This window comes from Ixodes scapularis, unplaced genomic scaffold (assembly GCF_016920785.2).
Source record: "Ixodes scapularis isolate PalLabHiFi unplaced genomic scaffold, ASM1692078v2 ptg000020l_1___fragment_2___debris__unscaffolded, whole genome shotgun sequence".
In the NCBI taxonomy this organism is placed as follows: Eukaryota; Metazoa; Arthropoda; class Arachnida; order Ixodida; family Ixodidae; genus Ixodes; species Ixodes scapularis.
The window spans coordinates 222,209-249,999 of NW_024609890.1; the positions used below are offsets into that span (position 1 = coordinate 222,209).

General features: G+C 45.1%; 1 protein-coding gene across 1 annotated transcript in view; it reads right to left on the bottom strand.

The window, feature by feature from the left end:
• The window catches only part of LOC8025613, a gene marked incomplete at its 5' end in the record, with an annotated part of 46,155 nt that extends 20,972 nt beyond the window's left edge, over positions 1–25,183 (bottom strand). Inside the window, 4 exon segments of the mRNA XM_042287608.1 lie at positions 1,183–1,845; positions 3,286–3,991; positions 20,077–20,321; positions 25,019–25,183. Coding sequence (XP_042143542.1) covers positions 1,183–1,845; positions 3,286–3,991; positions 20,077–20,321; positions 25,019–25,183 — 1,779 coding nt within the window.
• Between the last annotated feature and the right edge of the window lie 2,608 nt (positions 25,184–27,791).

Here is a 27,791-nt window from a genome sequence, read left to right on the forward strand (position 1 = left end):
CTCAAAGATCCTAGTATGACGTCACGACTGGTCGGAAGTTTTTCGCGTTTGGTTATATCCTCGGGGAAAACAAATGTGGTATTTAGATTCACGGGATAAAAATATGCCATGATTCACCTCTAACTCATATTTTTCAAGAAGTGTTTCAGCTTCCCTTGAACAGTCCCTTTTCAGAACCCCATCGAGCAACATTGGTGGTTGACATTTCTTGGACACGAGGCAGGTGACTGGATGCGATTGTGCGCCGAACATCGACGTGGCCGTGTCCAATCCATGCTCGGAATACGTGCCAGAGTAACGGCAGACTTTGATAATTGGCGCAGCAGCAACTGCATGGCGTGCACTTTGGAAAAGGGTCTATTGTGCGCCGCTAAATGAACCGTGCCTCTTAGCGCAGAGTTTGTTTTCTGCGATTTCCTCTCCACGGAAAGTCGTCCCGAACGAGTGTTATGACGGGCATCATAGCAAGCCGTCATAGCGAGCGCCACAAAAGAGTGATGTGCTGGAAGCATTATGGACGTTCATTTTGTATTTAAAGTCCCAGGTATATGTGGTGACCGTCGGATATGGTATAGCCACTGAGCAACTAGCTCAGCTTCTATGGAAGGGTAGGTGAAAATATTTAAAAATAATATGAAGAAATCAATATAATGATTAACGATAAAGATAACAAATATAAATAAATAAAAATAGATAATAAAAATGACGAAAAATCTAGCCCAAACCATGCATGAAGTGTGGTTTGTGCGGGATACATTCTGCGCTCCCTGGTCTTTATCGGCACGATCACGGTTTATTAACTTTTGAAACTTGCTTCCAATCCCCGTGCAACCTTTTCAGACTCGGAAGGCTCCCCAAAGAGCAGGTCAAAGATTGTACGCGAGAGCCGAGTTGACATTCAACCGGGACTTGCATTCTCTTGTTACGCGAGTGCGTTACTAGGAACTGCTAGGAGCCAGGCATTCAAGGGGGCAGCACAACGACTTTAACCTCGAAAGAATTTGCAGCCCATATTTTTTGCGTCGTTCACCTCGACACGATTGAGAGAAAATGCACAACGTACCCCCGAAATACTGCAGTTTCGGGGGTAGGTTGCACAGAACAATTCCAGAGCTAATTGGCTAAAGTCCAGAAATCATTGCACCGCCCCTTTAATGAACGCATCTTGGATTAGAACCTCACCCGTGTCTATGGCGTTGACTGGTTGCAGAGCGCCGTCGACGACGCTGCTAGCGGGTGCCACAGGATCGGGCGAATCCCAAGAGATCATGGCGTCCTCGGAAAGCTCCTTGAAGGCACTGTACCGGTCTTCGCTGGCCGCTGCAGGCCCACGAGTCTCCGGAAAGGCTTGCTGAAAGTCGGCGAAATCGTCCTCCACTTCCAACGCCGCCTTCGACTTTGGAGCCGGCTTGGATTCCGTCGGATTGGATTCCGACAGCTTGGATTCTGTTGGCTTGGAACAGTCGTCCGCTTTGGTTGAATTAAGTGACGCGAAGGAGTTCAAGTCTATTTTGAGGCTGAACTGGAACGGTTTGGTACTGACAGAGGCAAGTGGCGAATCCTTTCGTGGTTTCGTCGACTGGAAGAACTGGTGCTCTTTCGTAGTCGCGTGTTGCGTCGCGCTTGACTGAGGTTTCGCTGGCTGCCGGAAGGACGGCGCACCGGGTGGGTGGGGGCTGGGAACTACGTCGTCGCCGCTTTCGTGAGGTTGCGTCGGGCCGTGCGCGTGATTGGTTACACCTAGAGAAGTCGGTTCGAGGTGGTTGGACGTGTCGAAGACGTTTGTCGGTGCGACACCGGGTACCGCAGCCGACTTGAAGTCGTCAAAATCGTCGTCGAAGTCTCCTGAAATGAGTTGAGCCAAATATAGAATGAGACAATAAGTAGAATAAGTACAGAATAAGAAAAGCTGCTACAAACACTTTTTTGAGGCCAGAGATCCCGAAACTGAACCACGAGATTCAAATCATTCAATATCACTCAAATTTGCCAAGTCCTTTGCTTCAACGAATGGAACTTTTAAACCGGTTGAGAGGACAAAATTGGCAGGTTCAATTAATTTCAGACCTTGTCTAGAAATTCTTAGGTCTCTCCGGACAAGAAATTAGTGGTCTATGGTTTGCAGCACTGTAGGTAGCATAATACAAATGCTCTGCTGCCAAAGGCCTCTTTCAGAATAAAGATTTCACTTATCGAGTATTACTTGTCAAACCTGTCAAATCTTTTAAACTCTGGTTCGCACAAAAAAATCGGCCACTGAAAAATTTACTTTGGAGCAAAGTAAATTTGCTTGCTTACTTTGGAGCCCGTGAACTTTACAGTACAAAATTTCAGAAATCTTTGGCACGGGCAAATAGAGGATTTTGGGTCCAAATCGAATTCAAAGCGAATAGTAATTTTGGCCAAATAATTTCGAATCAAATAGTTTGAATAGTATAAGCAACAAATACCACAAAATATGTTTAAACTATATCGTCCTATATTTGCCCTTATTTGGTATTAGAAGTACTGTAATTGTGAATTTCAAGCATACCGAGTTCGGGAGCACGAAATGGTTGGAAGCTTGCGCCGGCTGGACATAAATTCAAGCCAGAGTATTCGGAAAGTAGAATAATTCGATTTGGTCTAATAATTCAATATTGTCGAATACTTAAATCTGATCAAAACAGAACACATTTCGATGAGCTATTCATTATAACGGAATATTTGCCTATCCCTAGAAATCTTCTCACTATTTTAAACTCAATGAAGTTCGTGGCATTGCTGAGGATGTTTGTTTCTGGCATGGTATAATTTTCCGAGATAATTTTCAGTGCAAATTGGGAAGCAGTCAAACTACACAGCTGGGTTCCTTTATAAGGCTGCATGTAAAAGCAAACCAAGCACTTCAGAGTCTACTGAGAGATTACAGAACTTCTAACTAGAATCGCCTGACTTTGATCTACAGGAGAAAAGAAGTATAATATGGTCTGCACCAAAATGGACCGTTGTTCAGCAAGCCTGCGCGCATGCATACTCCTCCCCACTTTGGTCGTGCGGGCATTGTCCCACACGACCAACACTGTCAACACCAACCTTTGCGCATATTTCATCATTTTGTTTTACTATCGATAGTATGAACAGTAAAAAGCGATAAAAACTGGTACAAGGGCACAATGTCGACGCATTCTGATGAGCGGATGAACGTTGAGCTGTCCTTCATCTGTAGCTAGCAGACAACCGCCCTTGCTAGAAAAAGGTCCATTGTGTAAACATCCGCGTGTCAAGGCTAAACAGTGGACATACCTGAACCAGTTGTCACCAGAGGATGTCTAGACGGCTGAGTTGGCAAGACGGACAATGGACGATCGTGGCCCACGGGAAGAATGGACATGGAGGACCCAGAGGGCACGGAGGACACAGAGGGCACGGAGGACACAGTGGGCACAGAGGACACAGTGGGCACTGGAGGTACACCAAACCCCCCATGGGACCTATGTCCAGCTCCGGGCAGGCTGTCCAGACTCGAAGCCGAAAGTGCTCCGAGCAGCTCCATCGAAGGCTGCAACGTTGCAGCCGCCGGCTTCGAAAAAGCTGGCAAGCTCGACAATGCAGACGCGGTCGTTGACGTGGTCGTCGTAAGCGCGGTACTTATAGACACTGACGCAAGCGCTGGCATTGTATAACTGGTGACATTGTTGCTAGACGTAGGCAGGAACAGAGGCTGTTGATGTGGCTGCGTGGCGACCAACTTCTGCTGAGACTGATTGACCCACTGCTGTTGCTGAGGTTGGGTTACAGCAAACTTTTGCTGGGGCTGATTTACCCACTGCTGCTGCTGCAGGTGGGGTTGGTGCCGAGTTTGGTTGACCTGTTGTTGTTGTTGTTGTGGCTGCTGCTGTTGATGATGGGTCTGCAGATTTCCGTGCACATTGTTCGTCTGCTGGACAAACATCGGGATTGGAGCCTGGGGTAGCCTGGACAGCAGCTCCAGCTCCGGTTGGTGCCCCGCCTGTGCCGTGACAAAACAATTGCAAGTTTCACGTCAAGAGCAATTTTCTATCTACGGCAGGGGCTCTCAAACTTTTCTATCTTCTATCTAGAGTAATGGTTCTCAACCACAGATGTTTTCTGGACCCATTCTTGCTTTACAGGGGTGATGGGGAATCTATCCAGCGTGGGGGGAGGTTGGACTACAATGACAAAGGTGTAAATAGGAAAACTAAATGCGTGCAAACCAACTTTGAAGTTCTGGAACAAAGAGTAACCATCCCTACTCACTCGGCGCGCATGGTTTGGTATAGAGCCACTAAATGAGCTGCGCTTTGAGTATCGGCACTCGGTTCCCCGATACTGGCGCGGGCGCCGCCATTTTGGTGCTTGTGTAGAGCAGACGCAACTGCCGCCGAAATTTAGTAGAATTTAGCAAACGCGATTATACAAGCATTTGACCACAGCGCCCTCTCCTGTATAGACGTTGAGCGGCTACATGCAACGTTAGAGTGTAGCGTAGTGGTTAAGACATCTGCCTCGTAAGCAAGCAATCCTGAGTTCAAACCCCCGTGCGGGCGTACATTGTTTTTTTTTTTTTAAACATGGGCCGATCCCAAAGGCAGTGCAATCGATGTGAGCACGGACGCCGGACGGATGGATGGGCAAGGCTAGACCCTAAGGAGCTTCGCCCCTAAAACTGCAGCTTTCCACCTTTTGCTGACGCAGAGGTAAATTTCAATTCCGGTGCAGCAGTCAAAATAAAGTTATGGATCTCAGTAGCGGAATGCTGATTCATGGAACCTCTTGCGGCGATTCCTTATTTTCATGGCCTTCCTCATAGCCTAAAAGCTTTGGGTGCGAAATTTTTTTGTTAATGTGGTTTTTATGACGGACTTCCGCTTAGACAAGCTCACCCCGTTTACCTTCAGACGTGAGGGATGTTGTGGGAAAAAATACAGAGGTCACTCTGTCTCCTGTGTCGCACAGGTGGTCTACAAGATCCCCTTTGACTGCAGATTGTGTTATGTTGGTCAGACAGGGCGTTGTATGAATGACCGTCTTACGGAACACAAAAGGAGTATAAAGGATAAGGCGCAGAGTTCCGAGTTGGCAAATCATGTTGATGATGATGATTGGGGTTTTTTGGCGCAAGAGCAACTTAGGCCATATTGCGCCAAACAAAGGTTTTTCCAAGAGGCTTAAAAGTATAATCTATAAGAACTGGAAGCTACAGCTGGTGTAAAAAGCCAGTTTTATGAAGGAAATTTAAAACTCGATTGAATGGTACCAATGGTTGATCGCCAAGCAGAAAATATGGGTGAAAGGGAAGGTGACCTCGAAACAGTTCTGGAAAACATGTTCGCCGCTCTTGGTTTAAAGATTTGCAACGCCACAGGATGTGCAAAACAGTCATAGCTTTCCCACAGTTGTCGCAGAGTTTAACGTCCTCACCACAGAGCAGGTGCAAATGAGTCAAACGGGTATGACCGATTCGTAAGCGGCAAAGGAGAACTTCAACCCGACGGTCTTTATGGGAGGAACTCTCCCACACTCCCAGTTGGGGCTTGATAACATGAAGCTTGTTCTCTTTTTCCATATCCCAATCCAACTGCCATGACTTCATAATTGATTTCTGGATGATTGGTTTCAGGTCTTGGTGTGGCAAGCCAAGAGGCAGTTTTGGGAACTCTTTTGCAGAGCCAGCAAGCAAGTCTGCTTTCTCATTGCCGGAAATACCTACGGGGCTAGGAACCCAACAGAATTTTATCAAGTGTCCTAGTTGAAGTGCTCGGTTTAACCGTACCCGAAGATATTGTACGAGAAGGTTCTTACTGTCTGTTAAGGACGAAATGGCTAGAAGAACGCTCTGGGAGTCGACAAACAGAATTGCTTTCATAATATTGTTCTCCAGTAAGTACTCAACAGCCATTGAAATGGCATACAATTCAGCTGTAAAAATATTTGCAAGAGTATGGAGTTGTCTAACTTTTTTGAAGGCAGTGGAGTAAACCGCACACCCCACGAAAGTTGATGTTTTTGATCCATCAGTGTAAAAGTGTGAGTAGTCCTTGTATTTCTGTTCCAGTTCTGCAAACTCCTGCTGAAGAACGAGTGAAGAAATATCTTTCTTTCTGTACTTGGACAGTGACCAGTCACAATAGATTGGCAGAAGGTCCCAAGGTGCAATTCTTTCATAGCTCTTCAGCAAAGCAGCTTCACTAACGGGAAGCTGGAGTGATGTTGCCATGCTTTGAACTCTGAAACTCAGAGGCCGAACAATACTTGGCTTGTTTTCAAAGAGTCGGAGGGATGTAGCAGATTGGAGGGCATCAAAAGAGGGATGTTGAGGAAAACTGTATACCTTGTGAGCATAACAAAGAGTCAAATATTGTCTTCGTCTTTCCAGAGACATTTGATGTGTATCAGCATACAAGCTAGGCACAGGTGATGTTCGAAATGCCCCCGTGGCAAGTCGGAGCCCCAGATGATGGACGGGGTCCAACATCTTTAGGGCAGACGGACGCGCCGACCCATAAACAATCGCGCCATAGTCCAAGCGGGACCATACCAAAGAGTTGTACAGTCGCAACAGGCACCGTCTGTCAGACCCCCAGGTTGTATGCGACAGCACTTTGAGAATGTTTGAAGAACGTAGGCATTTATGTTTCAACTCCTTCAAGTGTGGTATAAAAGTGAGCTTTTTATCAAATATTATTCCTAAAAACTTGTGGGCCTCCTTTACAGATATAGCAACATCATTCAAGTGCAACACTGGATCTGGAAACAGGCCACGGCGGAGTGAAAAGGGAACACAGATTGTCTTTTCGGGGGAGAACCTAAAGCCATTTTGATCAGCCCACTTGCTCATCTTATTGATTGTGAGCTGCAGTTGCCGTTCACAGCTGGACAAGTTACAAGAGGAAAACAATATCTGCACATCGTCCACATACATTGAATAGGATACAGATGGTGGTATAACCTTTCCCAGGCTATTGATCTTTACAGCAAAAAGTGTAACGCTTAATACTCCACCCTGAGGGACGCCCTTCTCCTGGAGAAAAACATCCGACAGGATGGAGCCCAAACGCACTTGGAAGGTCCAACCCGTCAAGAAGCTTTGAATACAACGAAGCATGCGACCTCGGACACCATATGAGTACAAGTCTCGAAGTATCCCATATCTCCAAGTCGTGTCGTAAGCCTTTTGTAGGTCAAAAAAGACAGACACACAATGCTGGCGATGGACAAATGCTTCCCGAATAAAGGTTTCCAGGCGGACAAGGTGGTCTACTGTGGAGCGGCCTGCTCGAAAGCCACACTGATTTCTATCAAAAACACCCTCTGCCTCTAAAAAGTGTACAAGACGGCGATTAACGAGTCTCTCATAGGTTTTGCCCAGGCAGCTTGTCAGAGCAATTGGGCGATAACTCGTCGGTAAGGAGGGGTCTTTGCTGGGTTTCAGTAGAGGGATTATGTGTGCCATTTTCCAACAGTCCGGAAAACAAGCAGCATCCCACAATAAATTAAAAAAAGTGAGCAAACTGCTTAGGGATTCAGGCGACAGTCTTCTTAGCATCTCGTACTGAATCCTATCCGGCCCAGCCGCAGATTTCTTTTTGACGCCGAGAGCCAACTCAAGCTCACACCGTGTAAATGGTTTGTTATAAGGAGCACCTTGACCACCAGACAAAGAAATAGTTTGTTTTTCTGCTGCTGATCTAAACCTCTTAAAGGATTCACTATGGTTGGCTGAATTAGAGATTTCCTGGAAGTGTTCACCAAGAATATTTGCTTGTTCCCTCAGGGATGTTGCTGAGGAAAAGAGAGGTATCCTGAAAGACCAATATTCTCCCCTAATCTTCCTGAGACGATCCCACACTTCCTTTGAAGAAACAAAGCTGCTCAAAGAGGTGACATACTTTTTCCAAGACCTGCCTTTCGCTTGCCTTCGCATCCAGCGAGCTTCGGCTCTTCTTTTCTTGAATTCAAGTAAATTCCTAGAAGTGGGATAACGTCTGAAGATGCACCATGCCTTGTTTTGTGACTTGCGTGTTGTGGTGCAGTCATCGTTCCACCACGGCTTGCACCTCTTGGGAAGTCGTCCAGAGGTCTGGGGGATACTGTGTGATGCGGCATTTATAATCGCTTCAGTAACATACAGCGTGGCATCTTCAGGGCTCATATTTACGAGAACAGATGAATCAATAAAAGCCTCCAAACGAAAAAGAGACCAATCAGCCTTTTCCAATTTCCACCTTGGAAGACGTGTCGGAATGGAAGGAATTGGCATCGTGCTTTCTAAAATAATAGGGAAATGATCGCTCCCAAAAGGGTTATTTAAAACAGTCCATGAAAAGCATGGAAGTAAAATTGGTGATGCAATAGAAAGGTCAATAGATGTAAATGATTGATGTGCTGCACTAAAAAATGTAGGTTCCCTCCCATTAAAAAGACATAACCCAGATGATAATAAAAACCGTTCTACGACACCTCCACGTGAATCCTGGCGAGCACTACCCCACAAAGGGTGGTGGGCATTAAAATCGCCTAAAATTAAAAAAGGTTGAGGTACGGTAATTGTTTTACAAGTGATTCAAGTTCACACATATGCAGTGCAGAGTTAGGTGGCAAATAGAGAGAAACAACTGTGATCAAGCGGTCAACAAGAAGGCGTACCGCTACAGCCTCTAAGGGCGTAGAAAGGGGTACCTCCGAGCAAGCAACACCACTCTGCACCACCAGTGCCACTCCTCCCGACGTATTTGGGGAGAGTCTATCTTTCCTAAAAACTTGGTGCTGACGTAAAATTTGTGTATGAGTGTCATTTAAATGTGTTTCTTGCAGGCTGAGGGCGATTGGTCTCAACTCGTCCATAAAATAATTTACATCATCTATATTTCTGATAAGGCCACGGCAGTTCCACTGCATAAAATGGAAATTGGTCATTGTTTAATAAATGAGATTAAAATATGAATAAAGAAGGAACACTGGGCGAATAAATGAAAGTTCTAAAGCTGCTGCATGTGGCATAAATTAATTTACAATCTCACGTTGGAGGGATCACAGGTTTTTTGCTTTTGTGTTTATTTTTAGAAGTCTGCCACTCCATATCGTCTTGGTCAGACGCATGAGTGGAGACTTCTCTACACTCATCCATGGCCTCAGTTTCCTGAGGCGAGGTTTTTTCCACATTTTTGTTCAGGTTCGGGGAACGGGGCGCCATGCCCCGCCCGCGCCCAGCCCCAGCCGAAGAGGCAGAGGGGGTGCTGGGCGAAGCGTCGCTCAAGTCCACCCGTTCCTGTCTCTTAGGCACTGTAGGTGCGGCACGAGAGCCATGCCGCCAGGGTGTCGAACCGGAACCGAACCGAACCGAAAACCGGAACAGAACCGTTATTTTTGGCCGAACCGGAACTGAACCGAACCGAAATCTTCGCCGCCATCTTGGAACTGAACCGGAACCGAACCGAAAAAAATATAACGGTAACCGGTTCAAAACGGTTTAAGGTAATTTCTTTTTTTTTTTCTTTTTTTTTATTATTATCACAAAATGAACATATGGGAATAAAAAATTGGCGGCTGTATTTCTATTGATCGAATTGGTCATAAACAGAATTGCAATGTATAATAACTTGTGGGTTTTCGTGGCGCTTTTGTATTGGCACTATGATTAACCATGTGTCACGTTGTCACGTGACGTCATTGTGTCAATACATGTCAAGTAATGTCACGTGACCTCGTGACGTCACGTGACTCACTGCGTCAACTCGATTTAATTTGAGGACGTCACTGGATGTATTAGCCTTGTTGACAGCGTGACGTAACATGACATCACGATTTTGCACCGAGTCACGTGACATCGTGACGTAAGCGATTTTCATAACACCTAGTCCAATGCACGGGTTCTTGACAGTCAGCATCGTCAAACATTCGGCTCATGTCAATTAAATATGATAATAGCCCAACTCTAAAAATATCTGCAGCTCCCAGCCAAAGCTTTTGCTTTCCAAACCCTAGCCGCCTAGGGCATGACTATGATGAACACTGACGGTATATAATTAGCGTCAGATCACGCGGCCGCGTGTTCAAATTGCGAGTTGAGGAGGGGATCGACAGCTGTCTTTTTCCTTTATTTTTTCTGCATCTGCTATTGCGCGGAGGGGAAAATTAATGCATATTTTCGCAGTCTATAAACGTCAGGGGTTACTTCTTAGCAGTATTTGTTGAAAGCACAAAAATTGTTGCACGACCAATTTTATATCATTGAGGCACCCAAACACTCTTTTCGTTGCTGCTGAACTGCATCCGAAAAATGTGTCCGAGAATAGAAGTATCGAAATGACTAAATGCGACTTATTAATATGACATTCCATAGAACTACATGTGTGTACGGAAGGAATACTTAAAAAAAATATTTTAGTGACCTCAGAGGGACAGCCGAACAATGGCAGTCGCTGTAAGTCTCACACGAGCGTCGTTCTCAAGTTTTTGCCCAAATTTCGACACCCTCTGTATTTTGCTTAAAGAAGCTATAAAAAGATTTCTATACATCACTAAATTCTACTCAGGATCACTCCATAACGTTAATAACTGATTGAACTTGGCTTTTTTTCTTTTTTCTAGGCAATGGCAGTCGCCAAAAAGTTAGAGAAATATGAGCATCGTTCATTCCCTCAACTCGGAGCCAAAAGCGGTCACGTGGCCTGGTGCCTATGTTATGCCGCCAACGTTAATCATACCCCCGCGCTGGGGTTGGAAAGGAAGAAAACGCGTGCTGGAGCTCCAGGCAATGTTAGAGTTCGGCTATCCTCATTACCGCAGTGGTTGGACACGAGCCACTACCCAAGTGTCCACCAAGGCGTTGCTTGTTACGAGCCAATGTACAGTGCTCACGCAGTTCTGCTCAATCCATGAGCCGTGCTCGACTGTCGTCAGGCAGGAGGGTTTGATCCCACAATTACGACATCAATCTTTGCGAAGGCAATTCTAAAAGAAATAGTCTCATTTTTGGCCTCGCAATTTCACCGCGACAAAGAAGCTTCTGAATCAGTGGTGGCCTGTGGGAGTATACTTGGGTCAGAGGACCAGTACGCCTCGGAAAAGTCGTGAACATTCCAACGCGATGTCGTTTTATGACTCATCTAAACTTCACGGGGTGAAAAATAAAAGCATTGAAGGGTTGCGGTTAACAAGTGTCAAATAAAATTGTCGAATGAACACACACCAACGGAGGAGGCAATTCCTCAGGAATACTCTCAGCCTTTCCACTCTGGTGAAGAAGGAAGACCAGCGAAGCTGTACTATGGTGTAAATGAAGTAATGGCCGGCCGCAAGTCGGCAAGCCAGAATGGAAAGGCTGGAGAGGTTTCCGACATGTACACACGCCGGCGGCAACCAGACAACCAGCAAGCCTGTTGTCTGGTTGCCGTCGTCATTTATAGATGGTGGTAGCTGTCCGGAGTTTAGTGTCATCATTTGTTTGCTGACGGACACGATACTGAGGAAACTAGCCCTTAATAGCTCCGCTGTAAAAAGAAGTGTGTGTGTGTGTGTTTCTTTGTGTGTGTGTGTTTGCGTGCGTGTGTGTAAGCGAGAGGGGGGTTAATTTTAAAAACCTATTGTGTTGTAAAGGTTCCTCTTCCCCGCATCTTTGGCGCAGACCAAAACGCGTGACCCCGGAAACTACTTTGTGTGTAAAAGCCTCTTGCCAAATAGCACGTTTTTGTCGTTCCAGAAGCTCGCGCTGTTCCTCACGACGATGCACTAAGAATTGGCGACGTGCGCGACCGAAAGCGTCGCTGTGGTCGGCCTTCCGCGATTGGCCGAACGCTTACTATGACGTCGGAAAGGGGATTTATCATTGACGAAATAAGAGGAATGAAAGAACTCTAATTTTGACGGTGTTGGCAGTGTTCATTTGAGAGTGCAATGATTTCAAGCTTCCACCATGCTATTTACAAACACCATCAAACTTGTTGTTTGCAAGGTTATGACGTCACAAGGGGGAACCGTAGGAGGGCGCCACCAAAACATCTCGCCGCTAATAGTAATACGTGCTTTTAAAATACTTGGCTTTCACTGAGCTTAACCTCCTGCAGCATGCATTTTGCACCATCGAATTCGATGTTCTCAGCAAGAAGAAATCACAATGACCACCAGCCTATAGTGTGATGATGTCACGTGCATACCATGTTAAACAGTTAAGCTTTCTGCTGGAATGTGATGTTTGGAACACTAGCAATAGATGTCCTAATTGTAAAGTTGTGCCATTTTTGTAGCAGTCTCGCGATGATATATGGCAACCTAGAGAAATGTTAGCGCGCATGACTATTCAAGCACAGCGTTCTAAAGTGAGGGCCAAAACAAGTGCAGGTAAAACCGATTATAACATTAGCCTCCCGAGGCAGCATTTCGCGAAGTTTCGAGCTCATGGAAGCTGATGAAATGTAAGTTATACTAAGATTTTAAGAATCTTTATCTGTCCTTCGCCCTATTTATGTAAAATTATAAATTTCATTGCGTGCATTCTTACGCATATCTTTTTGCAGTAAGGCGTTCTGTAAGGGATTGTTTAGAAAGATTTCGTTAATTATCTCGCTCTTTTTGCACATTTCGTGTATTTGCCTTCCGATCTATCATGTGAGCACAGAGTCCTTTTTGGCACACCCTGCAACCCGATGTTTCACACTGCCAATCAGCTAACAGAAAAACACTTTTACGCAGACTGCACAGCTAGCGTAGTTTCGAGTATCGTCCTTCCGCGTCGGTCTCAAGCGGTTATGGGAACTTTATAAAGTAAAATTTATTGATCGTTATAAAAATATATTTAATTATTAATTGAATATTTGACAACACAAATAAGTGGCCGACCACCCTCAAGCAATGCCCCCCAAATTATCTGAAAAATGTTCTGCCAATCTTTTCCGGCGTTTTTATCCTCGACAGCCACGTTGTAAGTGATATGGGACAGCCTTACACACATTCCTGATTTTGAAGTTAATTTAAATAACTATCTGTTCCTCACACATATAACTTCTCAAGCATATGGAAGTCTGTTATTGTCTTTTTTATGTGGGGAACATTACTTGTATGTGTCTGTGGGCTGGACAAAAACAAAGTAAACAAGGGCGCGCGGCGGAACTATGACGATTACGCATGCAAACCGTCAGAAAGTGTCCAATTATGTAGCTGCCATGTCGAGTAGAACGTGAAATACTACTTCGTTTTACATAATAAAAAAGAATCTTGGAAGACGCTTAAGCAATTCGTCTTTAAAAGTGGAACGCGATAGGCTTAACGGGTCTTGTTTGCATCGCATTCTCATTTGCCACGAAAGTGTGCCGCGCGTGGCCTAGTCAAAAGCGTCTGACTCGCAACCGAAGGGTCCTGGGTTCAAATCCCACCTAATATTCTTAATTTTTTTCTTTAAGGCAAAGGAATTGCTTTAAAAAGTGAAATCCTTTGCGACATAGGACGAACTTTAATTCGCATTACATGTCATGTTTTAATCACTTTTATTCCACGCGTGATGTTACGTTTCACATGAGCATTGTGGGTTGTTTGAAATTCTTGCGCGAGGGCATGTAGCTCTGACGTCATCACCCTATCGACCAACCAAGATTTTCTAGTCACGCCACAGACATCGGGCTTTCTGCGACATGAGCTCCTGAACACTATCGTGTTAAAGTCATCGCTTAGCAAGGGTGATGCTCATTTGCAAATTAAATTGGCCGGCATCTTGTCAAGAACAAATCTCAACAGCCAGGCTATGCCAGCGTCTCCTGTATAAAAAAATGTTCACTCGGACAAGCGCTATTTTGGGAAAGATTCGATCGGAGTGCGAAGGTGCGTATAGGTTAGGGTGAACAATTGCGATTACTCCTTACTGCATGATTAGTCGCATGCATGCGGTACTGAGTGTAAACAATGTTTAGTTAAAACAACAAGCATTTTGATTACCGCTCGGTGTTCCCATAAAAAATAGTCCGAAAGGAATTATTCTAAAACTTTTGTGACATTTTGACAATTTCATGGCTTTTAGCTAAGTTGTGTCGTCATCTTATACATATATATTGTGAAGTGTATTTCGTAAACAATATCTGGTAATATATATGGCCACGAGGTGCTCATTTTATAATTTTATGTGATGTATGTAATTCCTTGGTGCAAAGACACAATCACAATTTCACTTTTAATACTGCGACACAAAGTAGTATCAATCACGGGTATTTTAGGCGGCCTACCACACTTCGCGACAATAATTTATACCGTGTAAATAAATCGGCTTGAACTTTAGAATTTTACTTAAACACAAAGAAAGGACAATAAAATGCCGTATAGTTCTAAATTTCAAGCTGATCTATTTACAGATGTACCAACAAGCTCACCTCTTCACTCTCGTACGTAAACATTTTGATTCAGGTAAAATATGTGTTACTGGTAAACAAAGAGATGTCGAGTCGTATGAACACGACGTTATGTGCGTTAATGTAGATTTTCTTCTACTCTTCCGTCAAAATTAAATAACTGAATTTCATATTTTGGTACCTAAAAACAAAAGTAAATTGCACGGACGATCGAAGAAGCTATATAGTTAATCGTTTCACAGCGTAAATAGTGTATATGGCCAGAAAAACGTGGAAAATATATTTTCAATTTAGCGGTTCAAACCGGTTCGAACCGGTTCGAACCGGTTTGAACCGTTATTTTTTGCTCCCCGGAACTGAACCGGAACCGAACCGAAAGCCGTGAACCCGAACCGGAACCGAACCGATAAAAATTTCGGTTCGACACTCTGCATGCCGCTCCTTCGATGATGGTCTCTCCAGGGAGTGTGGGCGAGAATGTCGACCCTTCTCCCTGGAAGGAGATCGCGGAGAAGGGACGGTTGCGGCAGCCACCGGTCCATCCTGAGTTTGGGAAACAGCCTGAGAAGACACAGGCTGTTGCCCTGTTTGAGCGCGAGGATTCGCACTCTGGCTTGGGGGGTCCGAAGACCGCCCAGCCGAGATTGCACGCCCCGGAAGCTGAATCTTCAGCTGGGGCGTGGGGGACTGCCGTGGCTTCCCATAGTCCAGAAAGGACGTCTGGGTTGCCACTGCAACCTTCAGTGGTGCAGGTCCCCGCTGCACCACTTGGGCGTAGCCGCCTTTCTGCATGAATGCAAAGCGACGGCGTGCTTCAGGAAAAGAGAGGTTTTCCTTAACTTTCAAAGTGAGGATCTCTTTCTCGTTTTTCCATGTCTTGCATGATCTGGAATATGCTGGGTGAGCTTCTGAGCAGTTTACGCAGCGTGGGTTGTTAGTACATGTATCAGCTTCGTGGTCGGTCTTGCTACACTTCGCACAGGTGGCCTTTCCACGGCAGCTCTGAGAGCCATGGCCAAATCTCTGGCACTTGAAACATCTACGGGGGTTTGGCACATAAGGCCGAACTCTGCAGTGCAGGTAGCCAGCTTTCACAGCTTCAGGAAGGACGGTTGATTGGAAGGTGAGTACAATATGTTTTGTCTTGAGCTCGTTCCCATCACGACGTATGGTGATACGTCTTGCAGCTGTGACACCTTGGTCAGAGAGGCCTTCAACGATTTCACTTTCAGAGCTGTCAAGGAGGTCATCCTCGGAAATAACTCCTTGGATGCTGTTTAGCGTTCGGTGGGGAGAGACAGAGATGTCACATCCAGAAATGGACGTTAAACCTAGTAGTGCAGTACTCTGCTCGCTTGACTCAATCTCAACGAGTAGGTCACCGGATGGCATTTTCTTGGCTTTGAATTCCTTACCGACAACACCCTCGAGTGTTTTTGCGACAAGGAAAGGAGATAATTTCGAGAGCTGTTTCTCATTTTCGGAGTGAAGAATCAAAAACTTTGGAAATCTGGACGGTGTTGGTGGTGTCTTTTTTGGAATTTGGACTTCGGTGCGGACCCTTTTCAGGGGCCGATCGAGGATGGTTTTAGTGCGAGAACCCATAAAGATGGGAAAGAAAGTTCAGTGCCCGGGTGCACCGCCCACCACGGAGCCCAACAAGGGGGTAGGTAATGTGCCATAGCAAGAAAGGCTTGGCTGACACAATTACACTACCAGTGCTGCCCGGGCACTATAACCGAGTGTGGATGCTGGGACAGGACCTGTTTCCACTCAAGGTTAGCCCTTGCCGCCTAAGAAGGTGAAAAAGGAAGGAAGAGAGTGCAGAAGAAAAGAGAAAGAGGTGGAAGGAAAAGTGAAAGAAGGAAGAAGAGGGTAGAAGAGGCGACTGACTGAATCATCCTGGTCGGGCCAAGCCAGGACACCCGTCTACGAGAAGCAGGGGTCGAAGCGGTGTATTGCCTCGCCCGGGGGGCCCCGAAGGGTCCAAACATACCCCGGGCTCAGCTCAACCACCAGGGTCCCCTTTTCCCCGGACACGGGTACGCCACGCACAGCCAGACGTGGGTGGGCGAACCCACATGGCTCGGGGTTCGTAGTGACGCCACTCACCAAGCACCTACCAAGGTGCCCCCTGCGTGCGGGTATGGTGGCCCACGTAGCTGGGGTCCGTGGTGACGCAACTCACCAAGCACCTAGCACCTAAGGTGCAGGCGCCCCCTGCGGGGGCAAATCATGTTGGTTTGTGTAATTTTTGTTCCCCTCTTTGGGACGAAACTTCCATTCCGTGTTACGAAAAAGAATTGTTTAGAAGGCTAATTAAGGAGTCTTTGTGCATTCGCGAGCATGGGAATTGTGTGAGCCAGCCGTCTTTGGTTATCAGTGAGCGGATGAAAGAGTTTTTGCTTGTGTGAGGGGGGCTTTGTAAACTTGGGGGGGGCGAGGAAATTGTGAAGCGTTTGCTTGGAAGTAGGAAATGAAGTTCAAAATGGTGGATACTTGGGCTAGTTGGTGGTTGCTATACATAATTAAACAGCGCACAAGGAGAGGGACAGAAAAGGAAGACAGAACAGGCAAGCGCTGACTCGCAACTGACGATTTACTATGAAAAGGAGAAGGAAGAAAACTACACACGTGAACATATATCGGAAAAGAGAAAGATGTGAAAAAGCTAATAAATTAAATAAAATTACACCTAAAATAATTATAGCTGAAAAGGAAAACAAAATAAAATGAAAATCAATCTCTCAAAGTCCTAGGCATGTCCAGTGCCGGCACTCCGAAGCCTTGACCATACACCTATTTGTGCGCAGCTGCCCCCATAAACTCATACTCGCTGTCTTGTAGTGTTAATGATGGCTGGCTCACACACTTGGATTCGAGCTTTCTTATCCAAAAGGCTTCCACTATTTCTCTTGTTGTTTTTTCTTTATGGGAAGCTAGAACAGTTGTTGCACAAAAATCTGGATCACATCCACAGGTTCTGCAGTGGATGGCTAGGTGGCTTCCAGTGGTGGTTTGAAGAGACTGTTTATGTTCCCTCAAGCGGTCGTTGAGGCAACGCCCAGTCTGTCCGACATAGGTTTTCCCGCAGGACAGAGGAAGATGGTAAACCACTTGTAGAATGCAAGACACAAAGTGCACCTTGTGGTTTTTCATGCAGCAAGCCCTGCTGTCATTGTTCTTGTCCACAAGCGTGCAAATTCTACCCAGTTTGTTTGGGGCTGAAAACACCATGGGCACGTTGTATCTATTGGCAACATTTTTTAAGTTGTGCGACGTCTTGTGGATGTATGGTATAACTAGTGGTCGGATATTGGTAAGGTCTTTGCTCTTTTTTCTTTTGGTCGATCCTTTACAGGTTTGTATCAGAGTGCCCGCAACTTCACTTAACATGGCTGATGGAAAGCCGGATCTTGAGAGTTTGTTTACTTGAGTGCTGAAACTCTGTTCGATGGTGTGGTGACAGGATTTTTTCAAAGCTGAATACATGCACGAACTGGCTATCCCTCTTTTTATTAATTTTGAATGGGCAGATTGGTAATTAAGAATTTCTTTTTTGGAGCGTGGTAGGTAGGACCAACAAATGTGGTGATCTGAGATTTTTATAGATAGGTCCAGGAACTGCAGCACATTTAGAATAGGTTGTTCATACGTAAAACTCAGACCTTTACCGCTTCTGGAGAAAACACTCAGGATTGTATCTATTAAGTCTTCTGTTTGTTCTTCTTGGAGGATAATAAGAAAGTCATCAACGTACCTGAAGACTTTTATAATAGACATAGTGCTCAAAAGCAGTGCGAGGATCATGTCTACGCCTCCCAGAAAGATCATGTCTACGCTTTCTGGGAGGCGTAGACATGATCCTCGCACCGCTTTTGAGCACTATGTCTATTATAAAAGTCTTCAGGTACGTTGATGACTTTCTTATTATCCTCCAAGAAGAACAAACAGAAGACTTAATAGATACAATCCTGAGTGTTTTCTCCAGAAGCGGTAAAGGTCTGAGTTTTACGTATGAACAACCTATTCTAAATGTGCTGCAGTTCCTGGACCTATCTATAAAAATCTCAGATCACCACATTTGTTGGTCCTACCTACCACGCTCCAAAAAAAGAAATTCTTAATTACCAATCTGCCCATTCAAAATTAATAAAAAGAGGGATAGCCAGTTCGTGCATGTATTCAGCTTTGAAAAAATCCTGTCACCACACCATCGAACAGGGTTTCAGCACTCAAGTAAACAAACTCTCAAGATCCGGCTTTCCATCAGCCATGTTAAGTGAAGTTGCGGGCACTCTGATACAAACCTGTAAAGGATCGACCAAAAGAAAAAAGAGCAAAGACCTTACCAATATCCGACCACTAGTTATACCATACATCCACAAGACGTCGCACAACTTAAAAAATGTTGCCAATAGATACAACGTGCCCATGGTGTTTTCAGCCCCAAACAAACTGGGTAGAATTTGCACGCTTGTGGACAAGAACAATGACAGCAGGGCTTGCTGCATGAAAAACCACAAGGTGCACTTTGTGTCTTGCATTCTACAAGTGGTTTACCATCTTCCTCTGTCCTGCGGGAAAACCTATGTCGGACAGACTGGGCGTTGCCTCAACGACCGCTTGAGGGAACATAAACAGTCTCTTCAAACCACCACTGGAAGCCACCTAGCCATCCGCTGCAGAACCTGTGGATGTGATCCAGATTTTTGTGCAACAACTGTTCTAGCTTCCCATAAAGAAAAAACAACAAGAGAAATAGTGGAAGCCTTTTGGATAAGAAAGCTCGAATCCAAATGTGTGAGCCAGCCATCATTAACACTACAAGACAGCGAGTATGAGTTTATGGGGGCAGCTGCGCAGAAATAGGTGTATGGTCAAGGCTTCGGAGTGCCGGCACTGGACATGCCTAGGACTTTGAGAGATTGATTTTCATTTTATTTTGTTTTCCTTTTCAGCTATAATTATTTTAGGTGTAATTTTATTTAATTTATTAGCTTTTTCACATCTTTCTCTTTTCCGATATATGTTCATGTGTGTAGTTTTCTTCCTTCTCCTTTTCATAGTAAATCGTCAGTTGCGAGTCAGCGCTTGCCTGTTCTGTCTTCCTTTTCTGTCCCTCTCCTTGTGCGCTGTTTAATTATGTATAGGAAATGAAGCTTAGGCTTTAGTGGTTTAGAGTTTGCCTTGTGTGTTGACCTTGGGGTTGTTGTTGTTCGGGTGGTCGGCTCCCTTTCCAAAAGTGTTGGAGCCGGCGAGTGGCTCATGCTGTCTGGGGCAAACTCGTTGCCCGTCTTGTTTATGCGTTTGAGTTCTTTTTTCCCCTTTCTCTTTTTTCATTTGTTTGAAAGTCTATTTATTGGTGTGCTCATATCAATAAATTTCAGCTACGTTTGAGATTTTGTTGTGTTTGTCCGTTTTTTTTTCTATTGTTCCCCATCTCAGGGTCTACAAGATGTTGATTAATTACCAGCTCGCCTGCACTCTATCACTACTTACACATCCTGCCCTCCGTATCCTCCCCTCCTCCTGCTCAAGAGCTACACTCTAATTTAGCATTACAGAGAATTGTAAACGTCTTTCATTTTTTTTTTAGAAACTTTTTGTAACACTTTTTGCATGTTGCTTGTTCATGACGATTTTTCCCATAATAAACGACCCCTAAAGCACTTTTGGTATGGAAGTTTTTTTGGGAAAGTTGAGTGTCCCCGAATAATGTGCATAGAATGCGTCTTGCCTGAGCAACAGCGACAAGTGCAAGGGCGGTGTAGAGCTCGGTCGGGGTGAAGCTTCCGGCCAGCGTGCAGCTGCACAGCTCCCATATCCGGCCCAGTACGGGCCGAGACAGGCCCGACGAGAGCAGCAGGGAGCACACCAGGGCCCCGTTGATCCCCGCACCGGGCACCGTCACCTGGCGCTCCACGTCCCGGTAAAACGCCGGCACACGGGACGCCTCGCACCAGGCGGGAGGGTGCGCCACGTCTGCGAAACGGCGATCGCGTAACACGCGTTGCCGGTGAGGTACTGGATCAAAAATTAAATGTATCGCGATGAAGACAGGGACCCTGGAACTAGTCCCGACGACATTTACGTTCAAACTGACCCGTGCTGGTCGGCCGCGTGGTGCGAGCCATCCGCGACGATAATGGCGGTGCGCGATGACGACGACGAAGACCTGATCGCCGTATCTTAATCTTGGGAATAAGGTTGGAAGACATAAAACGTTCGGATAAGGTTGGAAGACATAAATTACGTTGAGTCCCCAAGTAGGGCTGGGTTGGACGTCCCACATTTATCATTAGTCGTGACCAAACTAAACGGACTTCTGTGAAACGTTTGCGTTCAAATATGCTGCATGTTTTTGTCTGCACCGATGTGAATACAAATTTAGGGTGACAAATTTAGTGGTGTCACGTGAATTGACCTTCCGCAGTGGTTTCACGTGATACTATGACGTGACACCATGACATCACATAACACCCTGCTGTCAAGTAACATGTCGTGTGCCACCGTGACATCACGTGACCCAATCTCACATCTGTCAAGTGGCACTAATGACTAGAGCTGGGATTTCCGGGACAAAATTACTGGTGAAATCGGGACAAAATCGGGACAGGAAACGCCAAAACATTGGGACACTTTCTGGGCCAATGTAGGCTTCAGCGAGTATGCTCAGAGTGTTTATTAGCACTGAAATATGCATTTTTCTTTTTATTATACAAAAACAGACATTCTACTCTCATGCATTCAAGAAAATGGTCAGGAACACCTTAGGTGTTTGTTTGCTTTGGCTGTGGCTTCTCTCTGTTAACGAATTCTCGAAGTCGGAGAATGATTGCACAACTTCCACAGAGACAAGCGGCAAAAACACGAGGGCTCGTTTGGTATAAAAGTCATCCCCATTTGGAGTCTTTGGTGAATGTACCTAGCCTATGTCAGGGCGTTTCTTGAGCGACTTACAAAGTTTATCTTTCGTAGAGCTGTCCAACAACAACGTGCCAACAGGAGTGCACGCGGAAATTGCATCGCGTCGCCGGAAGCCATCGCAGACCAATCGAAGTGCATGCGGCTCTTTCTGGGGCAGACTCGTCGGCAGACGAGTCTGCCCCAGAAAGAGCCGCATGCTATTGGTCGATGGTGTTGTATATCCAGATCTTTAGAAGGAAGGGAAGGCAGCCGGCTACGCTGGCTCCCTGCCGACGCAAAACTATGATCAACGGGTGAAAGGCACAATATATACAGGCGTTCCAGTGAAGCAACTGGACACTTAATGGACAATCGGGACAATATTGAATCTTTCGGGGCACTCCGTGTAAAATCGAGACAATTCAAGACAACAAAGTAGATGAAAACCAAATGGAAATGGCTCGATAGATGTGTACTGGTAGCTGACACTGTTATCGGAACACCGCTTCCACAAATGATGATACCAATGCCAACATGGTAATTGGCACCGAAACACGGTTGATTCCCCAAGTGCTAAACGAGGAGCTCCTTCTGAGTGAGTCGTTTCGTCTGTTTCGTAAGGATCGTACATTGTCACGGGAGGAGGAGTCCTCATTGCAGATAGCAAATCTATTACTGCGATACCCATCTCCGTAGATAGCAACCTAGAAATAGTTTGGGCTAGGCTAGAATTCCCTCGTTTGCGGCTTATGCTTGGCGCCAGTTAAAGCCCACACGGAGGGGACAGCAGTTTTTTAGTAAAATCGTTTGACTGTATTACAAGTATCGTCTATAAGGTGTCCCAAGGCACCAGGCTCGATCTAAAATATACCGTAAAAATCGACGCCTGCAGGTAGCAATGTAAACTTTTCATCAAAGGTGTATTTCACAGGTCGGTTTTTTCATCTAAAATTACGAAGCATAGCCACCTTTCTGTCACAAATAGGGCCAAAAAACTTGCCAGGCACAACAGCGGGTGGCGACACAGATGACCAAGTCGAGTAGCGGGACGCGTTTGGCACACATATTGATAGATGGCGTCGGGAACAGCATCGGAAGTTCTAGCCGATAGCGAAAGAAAGCAGATGACACACAGATGAAATCCGCTGGCAGCAAAAGCACCGTCATAATACAAACAATTTTTTTTACTTTCAGTTTTGCTTTTATTGTTTGCATTTATTCTTTAACCAGAGGTACATTACAAAAATATTATGTTAATTTTAATAAACCCCGGTGATCGCGAGCCGTCTCGATAAGGAGGTAGCGCCATCCATCAATATGAGCGTCAAATGTGCACCGCTACTCGACTTGGTCGTCTGCGTCGCAATCCACCGTTCTCCCTGGCAAGCTTTTTGGCCCTATTTTTTACAGAAAGGTAGCTACGATTTGTAATTTTACAAGAAAAAACCGATTTGTCAAATACACCTCTGGCGAAAAGTTTAGATTGCTATGTGCGGGCATCGATTTTTACGGTCCATTTTAGGTCGAGCCTAGTGACTTTGGACACCCTCTACCTAGGGTTCCGTCTTTTCGGATAAATAAAAGAAAAAATGCGAAAAACACCCGTCGGTAAAATTTTGGTAAATTTGGACTTATCCAATTTTACCATTTATAGGATTTATCCGAAATAAAGCATCACGTTATATCACTCATCACTACTCATATACCTCAAACGTCACGGCTATTAAAAAAACCCTAGACTTCAGACTACTAACCGATAGAACCAAAATTTCCAGTCTTGTTTCCTTTCATGGCATCTAGTATTCATTATCTGAATTTCTCAGCCTACCATCTCCAAAACCCATCTTACATTTCCAAGTGCCTTCATCATCCCTTTAAAGGTGCGCCTCCCCTTCTCTAGAACTAACAAATTTCAAAACTCTCCACTTTCTCTTGCAATTGCCGACTGGAACTCATTGCACAAACACATTGTCCGCAAAACTAAAAAAAAAAAAATTCATGAAATGTTTGAATTATTCTTGTGAAGTATGTATAATGTCATTTTTTAGAGTTTTGCTTTTGTTCTTATTGTATACTTAATTATAAATACTCCCCCCCCCCCCCCCCCCGCCCACCCCCCCTCATGTAAAGTGCTCTCTTGAGAACCTTTGAGATAATAAAACAGAATTCAACTTTTCAAAATCGGGGCATGCCCCTGAAATCCCAACTCTATTAATGATGCGACCATGCCACGTGACGACAGGTCACGTGACGACCCTCAAGAAAGGGATGTCACGTGAACACTGTCCACTAAATTTAGTGAGACAGAAATCTGGTGGGCATAAAGCGGCTTTTTGTGGCATCATGCCACACTTTCCTCAAATATATCTGCCTTTAAACACCATTTGTGTTCAAACTAGAACGACTGAATTGTTCTTGGAATACAAGTGATGACTGACAAATGTAGCACCAGGGGTTGCCATCAGATGCTAAATTTCGAGAACTTATTGTTATCCAATTTAAAAGTTGCCGAACGATTTCCGGACATCTTCGACGAAAGGTGACAGCCCAGAAAAACATAGACTAAAATGACATCTGCTCTTGGGAATGGTCCCAATATTCTCATTGAAACTTTCCGAAAATCACTTAGAAGTTTCTAACGAGATAACGGCAAGCTCCGGAACTTTGGCATCTAACACCGGCTGCTAGCGCTACATTTTGGAGGAGGCGGAATGCTCCGCAACACATACATAGCTTATTTCTGCAGCAAAAAAAAATGCTGTTATCTTTTCTCTTTGACACCCGGCATAGAAAGAAGCCTACGGGTATGATTATTTGCAAAGCCCCTCGATGTGTTTGTACTCGTCTTACGAGTAGCGACAGACACAACGACGCACGAGGTGCAGCCCTTGGAAGCAACTTGCGGCGCAGCACCTAAATAAGTGACCCTAGGAAGCAAATGACGGCGCCGCACTCACACGTGTCTCGCGTGTTCGCGCAAACACGGTTGGCAGTACTCGCGAGAAATGCGACGCGCAAATTTTATTCGGGAGCTTTAGTTTTTTGCTCAGTCTGGAATTGGGCAACCGACAGTCGGACCGACAGTTTGTCGGAGCGTATGCTCAGTCTCGCCTAAATTCATTATTAGCTTTAGAACAATGACACTTTGGCCATCTCAGTGCTCGAAATCGCGGTTGCCAGTAAGTCGAAGCTCGGCACAAAATTGCAGAAAACCCCCAGAAGCGTTCAAAACAGTTGACGATGAAGCAAAATGCGTATAAAGCTCGGGAAGACATATTTTCTAGTCCCAATTGCGTCCAGACTGAGCCAAGCACCGAAATGGTAGCTCCCACTGTTGCTAACAGTGTAAGGAACGCAGCGTGTAACGGGTCCCTGGCGTCTTTTAATTGCTTTTACGAGATTGTGGCATTTGAGAACGCCGAAGCACGAATCCGAGACAAGGGGAACAGCCAAACCCTAACGACGTCTGGAAGTTGGCACAGACTTCCCGTGCCTTGCCGATTGCGGCGCGTGGCTACGATAAAAATTGGCGGCACGTAATCGATCCCGGATCGTGTGGCCGTCTGTTGTGGCTGCGAATTCGAGAAGTGAACGTCGCTAGTTTTTCTAAAGCTTTTTCTGCGACTGCCACTGCGCGAAGAAAAAAATAAACGCATGCTCCGTAAGATATGAATGTCGAGGAATAATGCTAGACGGTATTTACTGAAAGGGGGAAAACTGTCGCACGGCTTCTCTAAGCTGTGGGCGACTATGGCGGCTCTGGTCCCACTCACAGGAGGAGGACGAAGCGGACGACCGGGGCGGCCGGGGAGCTTCGAATCCGGAGGGGTAGGTGTGCTTGGCAGAGGGCGCCGGTGGCTTGTGGCGCTGCTTGGCAAAGCTCGAGCCCCGGCTCTGCTCAAACAGGTTGGTGCACTCCATCATCTTCTTCTCCAGCGCTGCGGACAGAAGGACAGACGTCTGGAAGTCGGCACAGGCTTCCCGCACACTATTGGACAGGTCATGGCACGACAAGTAGCCAGTCCAATCGCTCACTTGATACACGCGCTCAAGGCCCGTTCCCACACTTGCGTTAGCTTACGACGAGGGAGCGCAATGCACTAACTCCCGATTTGAGCAAAAGCAACACTTGCTGCTTGTTCACTCGTTGCCGACCTTCCTTACTTTTGCATTTCTTACTACTGAAGATTCAACAAACCACACACCATGCTTTCATTCTCTTTTGCATGCCTTTACATGTCCTCTTGCATTGGTTTTTGGCGAGAAAGTAAGCAGACAAGGCGAGGGAGTTAGAGACATTGGCAAGGAATGTCACAGATATGCTTGCAAACATGGCCATCCCACCAGGAAGGTAAAATCAACCGGTTCTCAATTAAATTGAATTTATTTGCGAAACTAACTTCTTGTTCACAAGAAATATTAATGGAACGTAAGATTGAACGTAATAGATTCTAGTGACTTAGTTGTGTCAGATTCAATATTCTGCGTTGCAAAACTCCTTTGAGGTTTACCCGTTGACACTGTTTAAAAAGTCCGGGCACGAACCATTTGTGGCCTACAGTCTTATAACAAAGATGCCGCCTTTTAAAAAGTAATTTTTAGACGAACAAGGATTTTTTTTTTTAGGGGCTAGCCATGTCCGTATGTCCGTCCGATGTCCGGCGTCGGAAGCTCGTGCTCACGAGCACGTGCTCTCGTGCTCGTGTAGGGAAGAAAAAAAAAAATCGCATCTCCACGTGGTGAATGATGTTGATTGGGGCGAAGCTCTGGTGGTGCTTGTCTGCGTAGACGCTGAGCCACAGCATGCCGAGCCTTTCTTTCGTTTTCATCCATGTCAGAAAGAGAATGTGTGGTATGGAACGTGGTTATATACGCATTTGAGCATTTGACCGCAGCGTGACATGGATAAAAACGAACGAAAGGCTCGGCATGCTGCGGCTCAGCGTCTACGCAGACAACCACCACCACCAGCTTCGCCCCAATCAACATCATTCACCACGTGAAGATGCGTTTTTCTTTTTTTTTTTCTGATACCTTGTTTATTTTTAATCTACAAGGTCATTGCCAAAACAGTGAAATTACAGCCCCACCCCATCACATGTGCAATTTCATGCAACACGCCAAAACTCGTTTTTTTTTTTTTTTTTTTTTAAATGTGACATTGATTGTACACACTATTCGCAACTTTAATGACGGGCATTTAAGAGAGAACACAGCTTCTAGTGTTTTTTTTATATATAACTTGTGATCTAATACATATGAAATGTGTACAACTTATCTGCCTTTACTATCTGACTAAAAATATGTACTTGGTCTAGACATAGCTTAACTAGTTCAATTGACATTGAATGTTTCATCTGCGAAAATTATGGGCTGGAATCCAAATTTTGAATTCAGAAAGAAACATATCTTTGTAAACTTGAAGGTCTGCATAATCCAATAGGGCTTTAGGATGATTTATAGGTTTTTTATGACACTTTCAAATTTTCCAGTTTTAAAATTATATTTTTACGAAAAGGGTAGGAGGCCCTTAAAGGAAGGTGATGCCATATTTAACATACTTATTGAATATCTCACTTATGCACCTTCCAGAGGAAGAAGGTATTGTAAAGCTTGGTTGCATGCAAGTGGAAATAGGACTTCCATAAAACAGCAAAATGTGTAAAAGATTGTTCCAAAACAACAGAAAAAAAATGCAGAGACCCATTTTACTATGCTTTAAAATCAATATTTCAAGATGAAAGAAACTTACTTAATTAAAATACTTCAAGGCAAGATGATAGGTACCTGTCAGTCTTCAAAACCACAATAATACAAATGTGGGACTTTGTATTTTTTGCTCCAAAGAGCGGTGTCTCCCCTTCATCTTCTTTCCTCTGTTTCCCATTTTGGACGCCAGGGCATGCCAGTTTTCGCTGCACGCTTGAATAGACGGCTGCTCTGTTTTGCTTTTTTTTCATCTTTTGATGCACATCAAAGACCCCAGACTGGCAGTCGTATTGCACTGGCTAAATTTCTCACACCAGAGACACCAGACACCCATAGAGGCCAACTTCCCGCTGGCAACATAATCACTTTTACAGAAATAAGGTAGGTAGCCCACTGATATCTGTCGAGGGGCCTATTTTTAAGGAACATTTAGGGTAATTAAGGTTTGAAATAAATTGCTTCCATTACAGATGTGTATGTTCACTCTGCCAGCCTCGTGCCTATAGCACAAACTGTGACTTTTGCACACCACCACAGTTCCCACATGTTTCGAGGCTCTCTAAAATTTACCGACTTAAAGGATTGTTATGAAGCTCAGCAAATTTCTAATTACAGTCGTGTCTCATTAAAACCCATTAATATGGACACCCCGCATTATGAACGAAATTTCCGGCGACCAATCTTTCGCCACGCAATTTTGCCTGACTAATATGGAAACCTGCAGTTCGAACTGTTGAGAGCTATTTTGGAAATGAATCGAGTGAACAAGGGGCATTTTTGTCTCATTATTATAGATGCCAGTAACCCAGTTGAAAAAAAAAACGAAAAGTTCCAAAA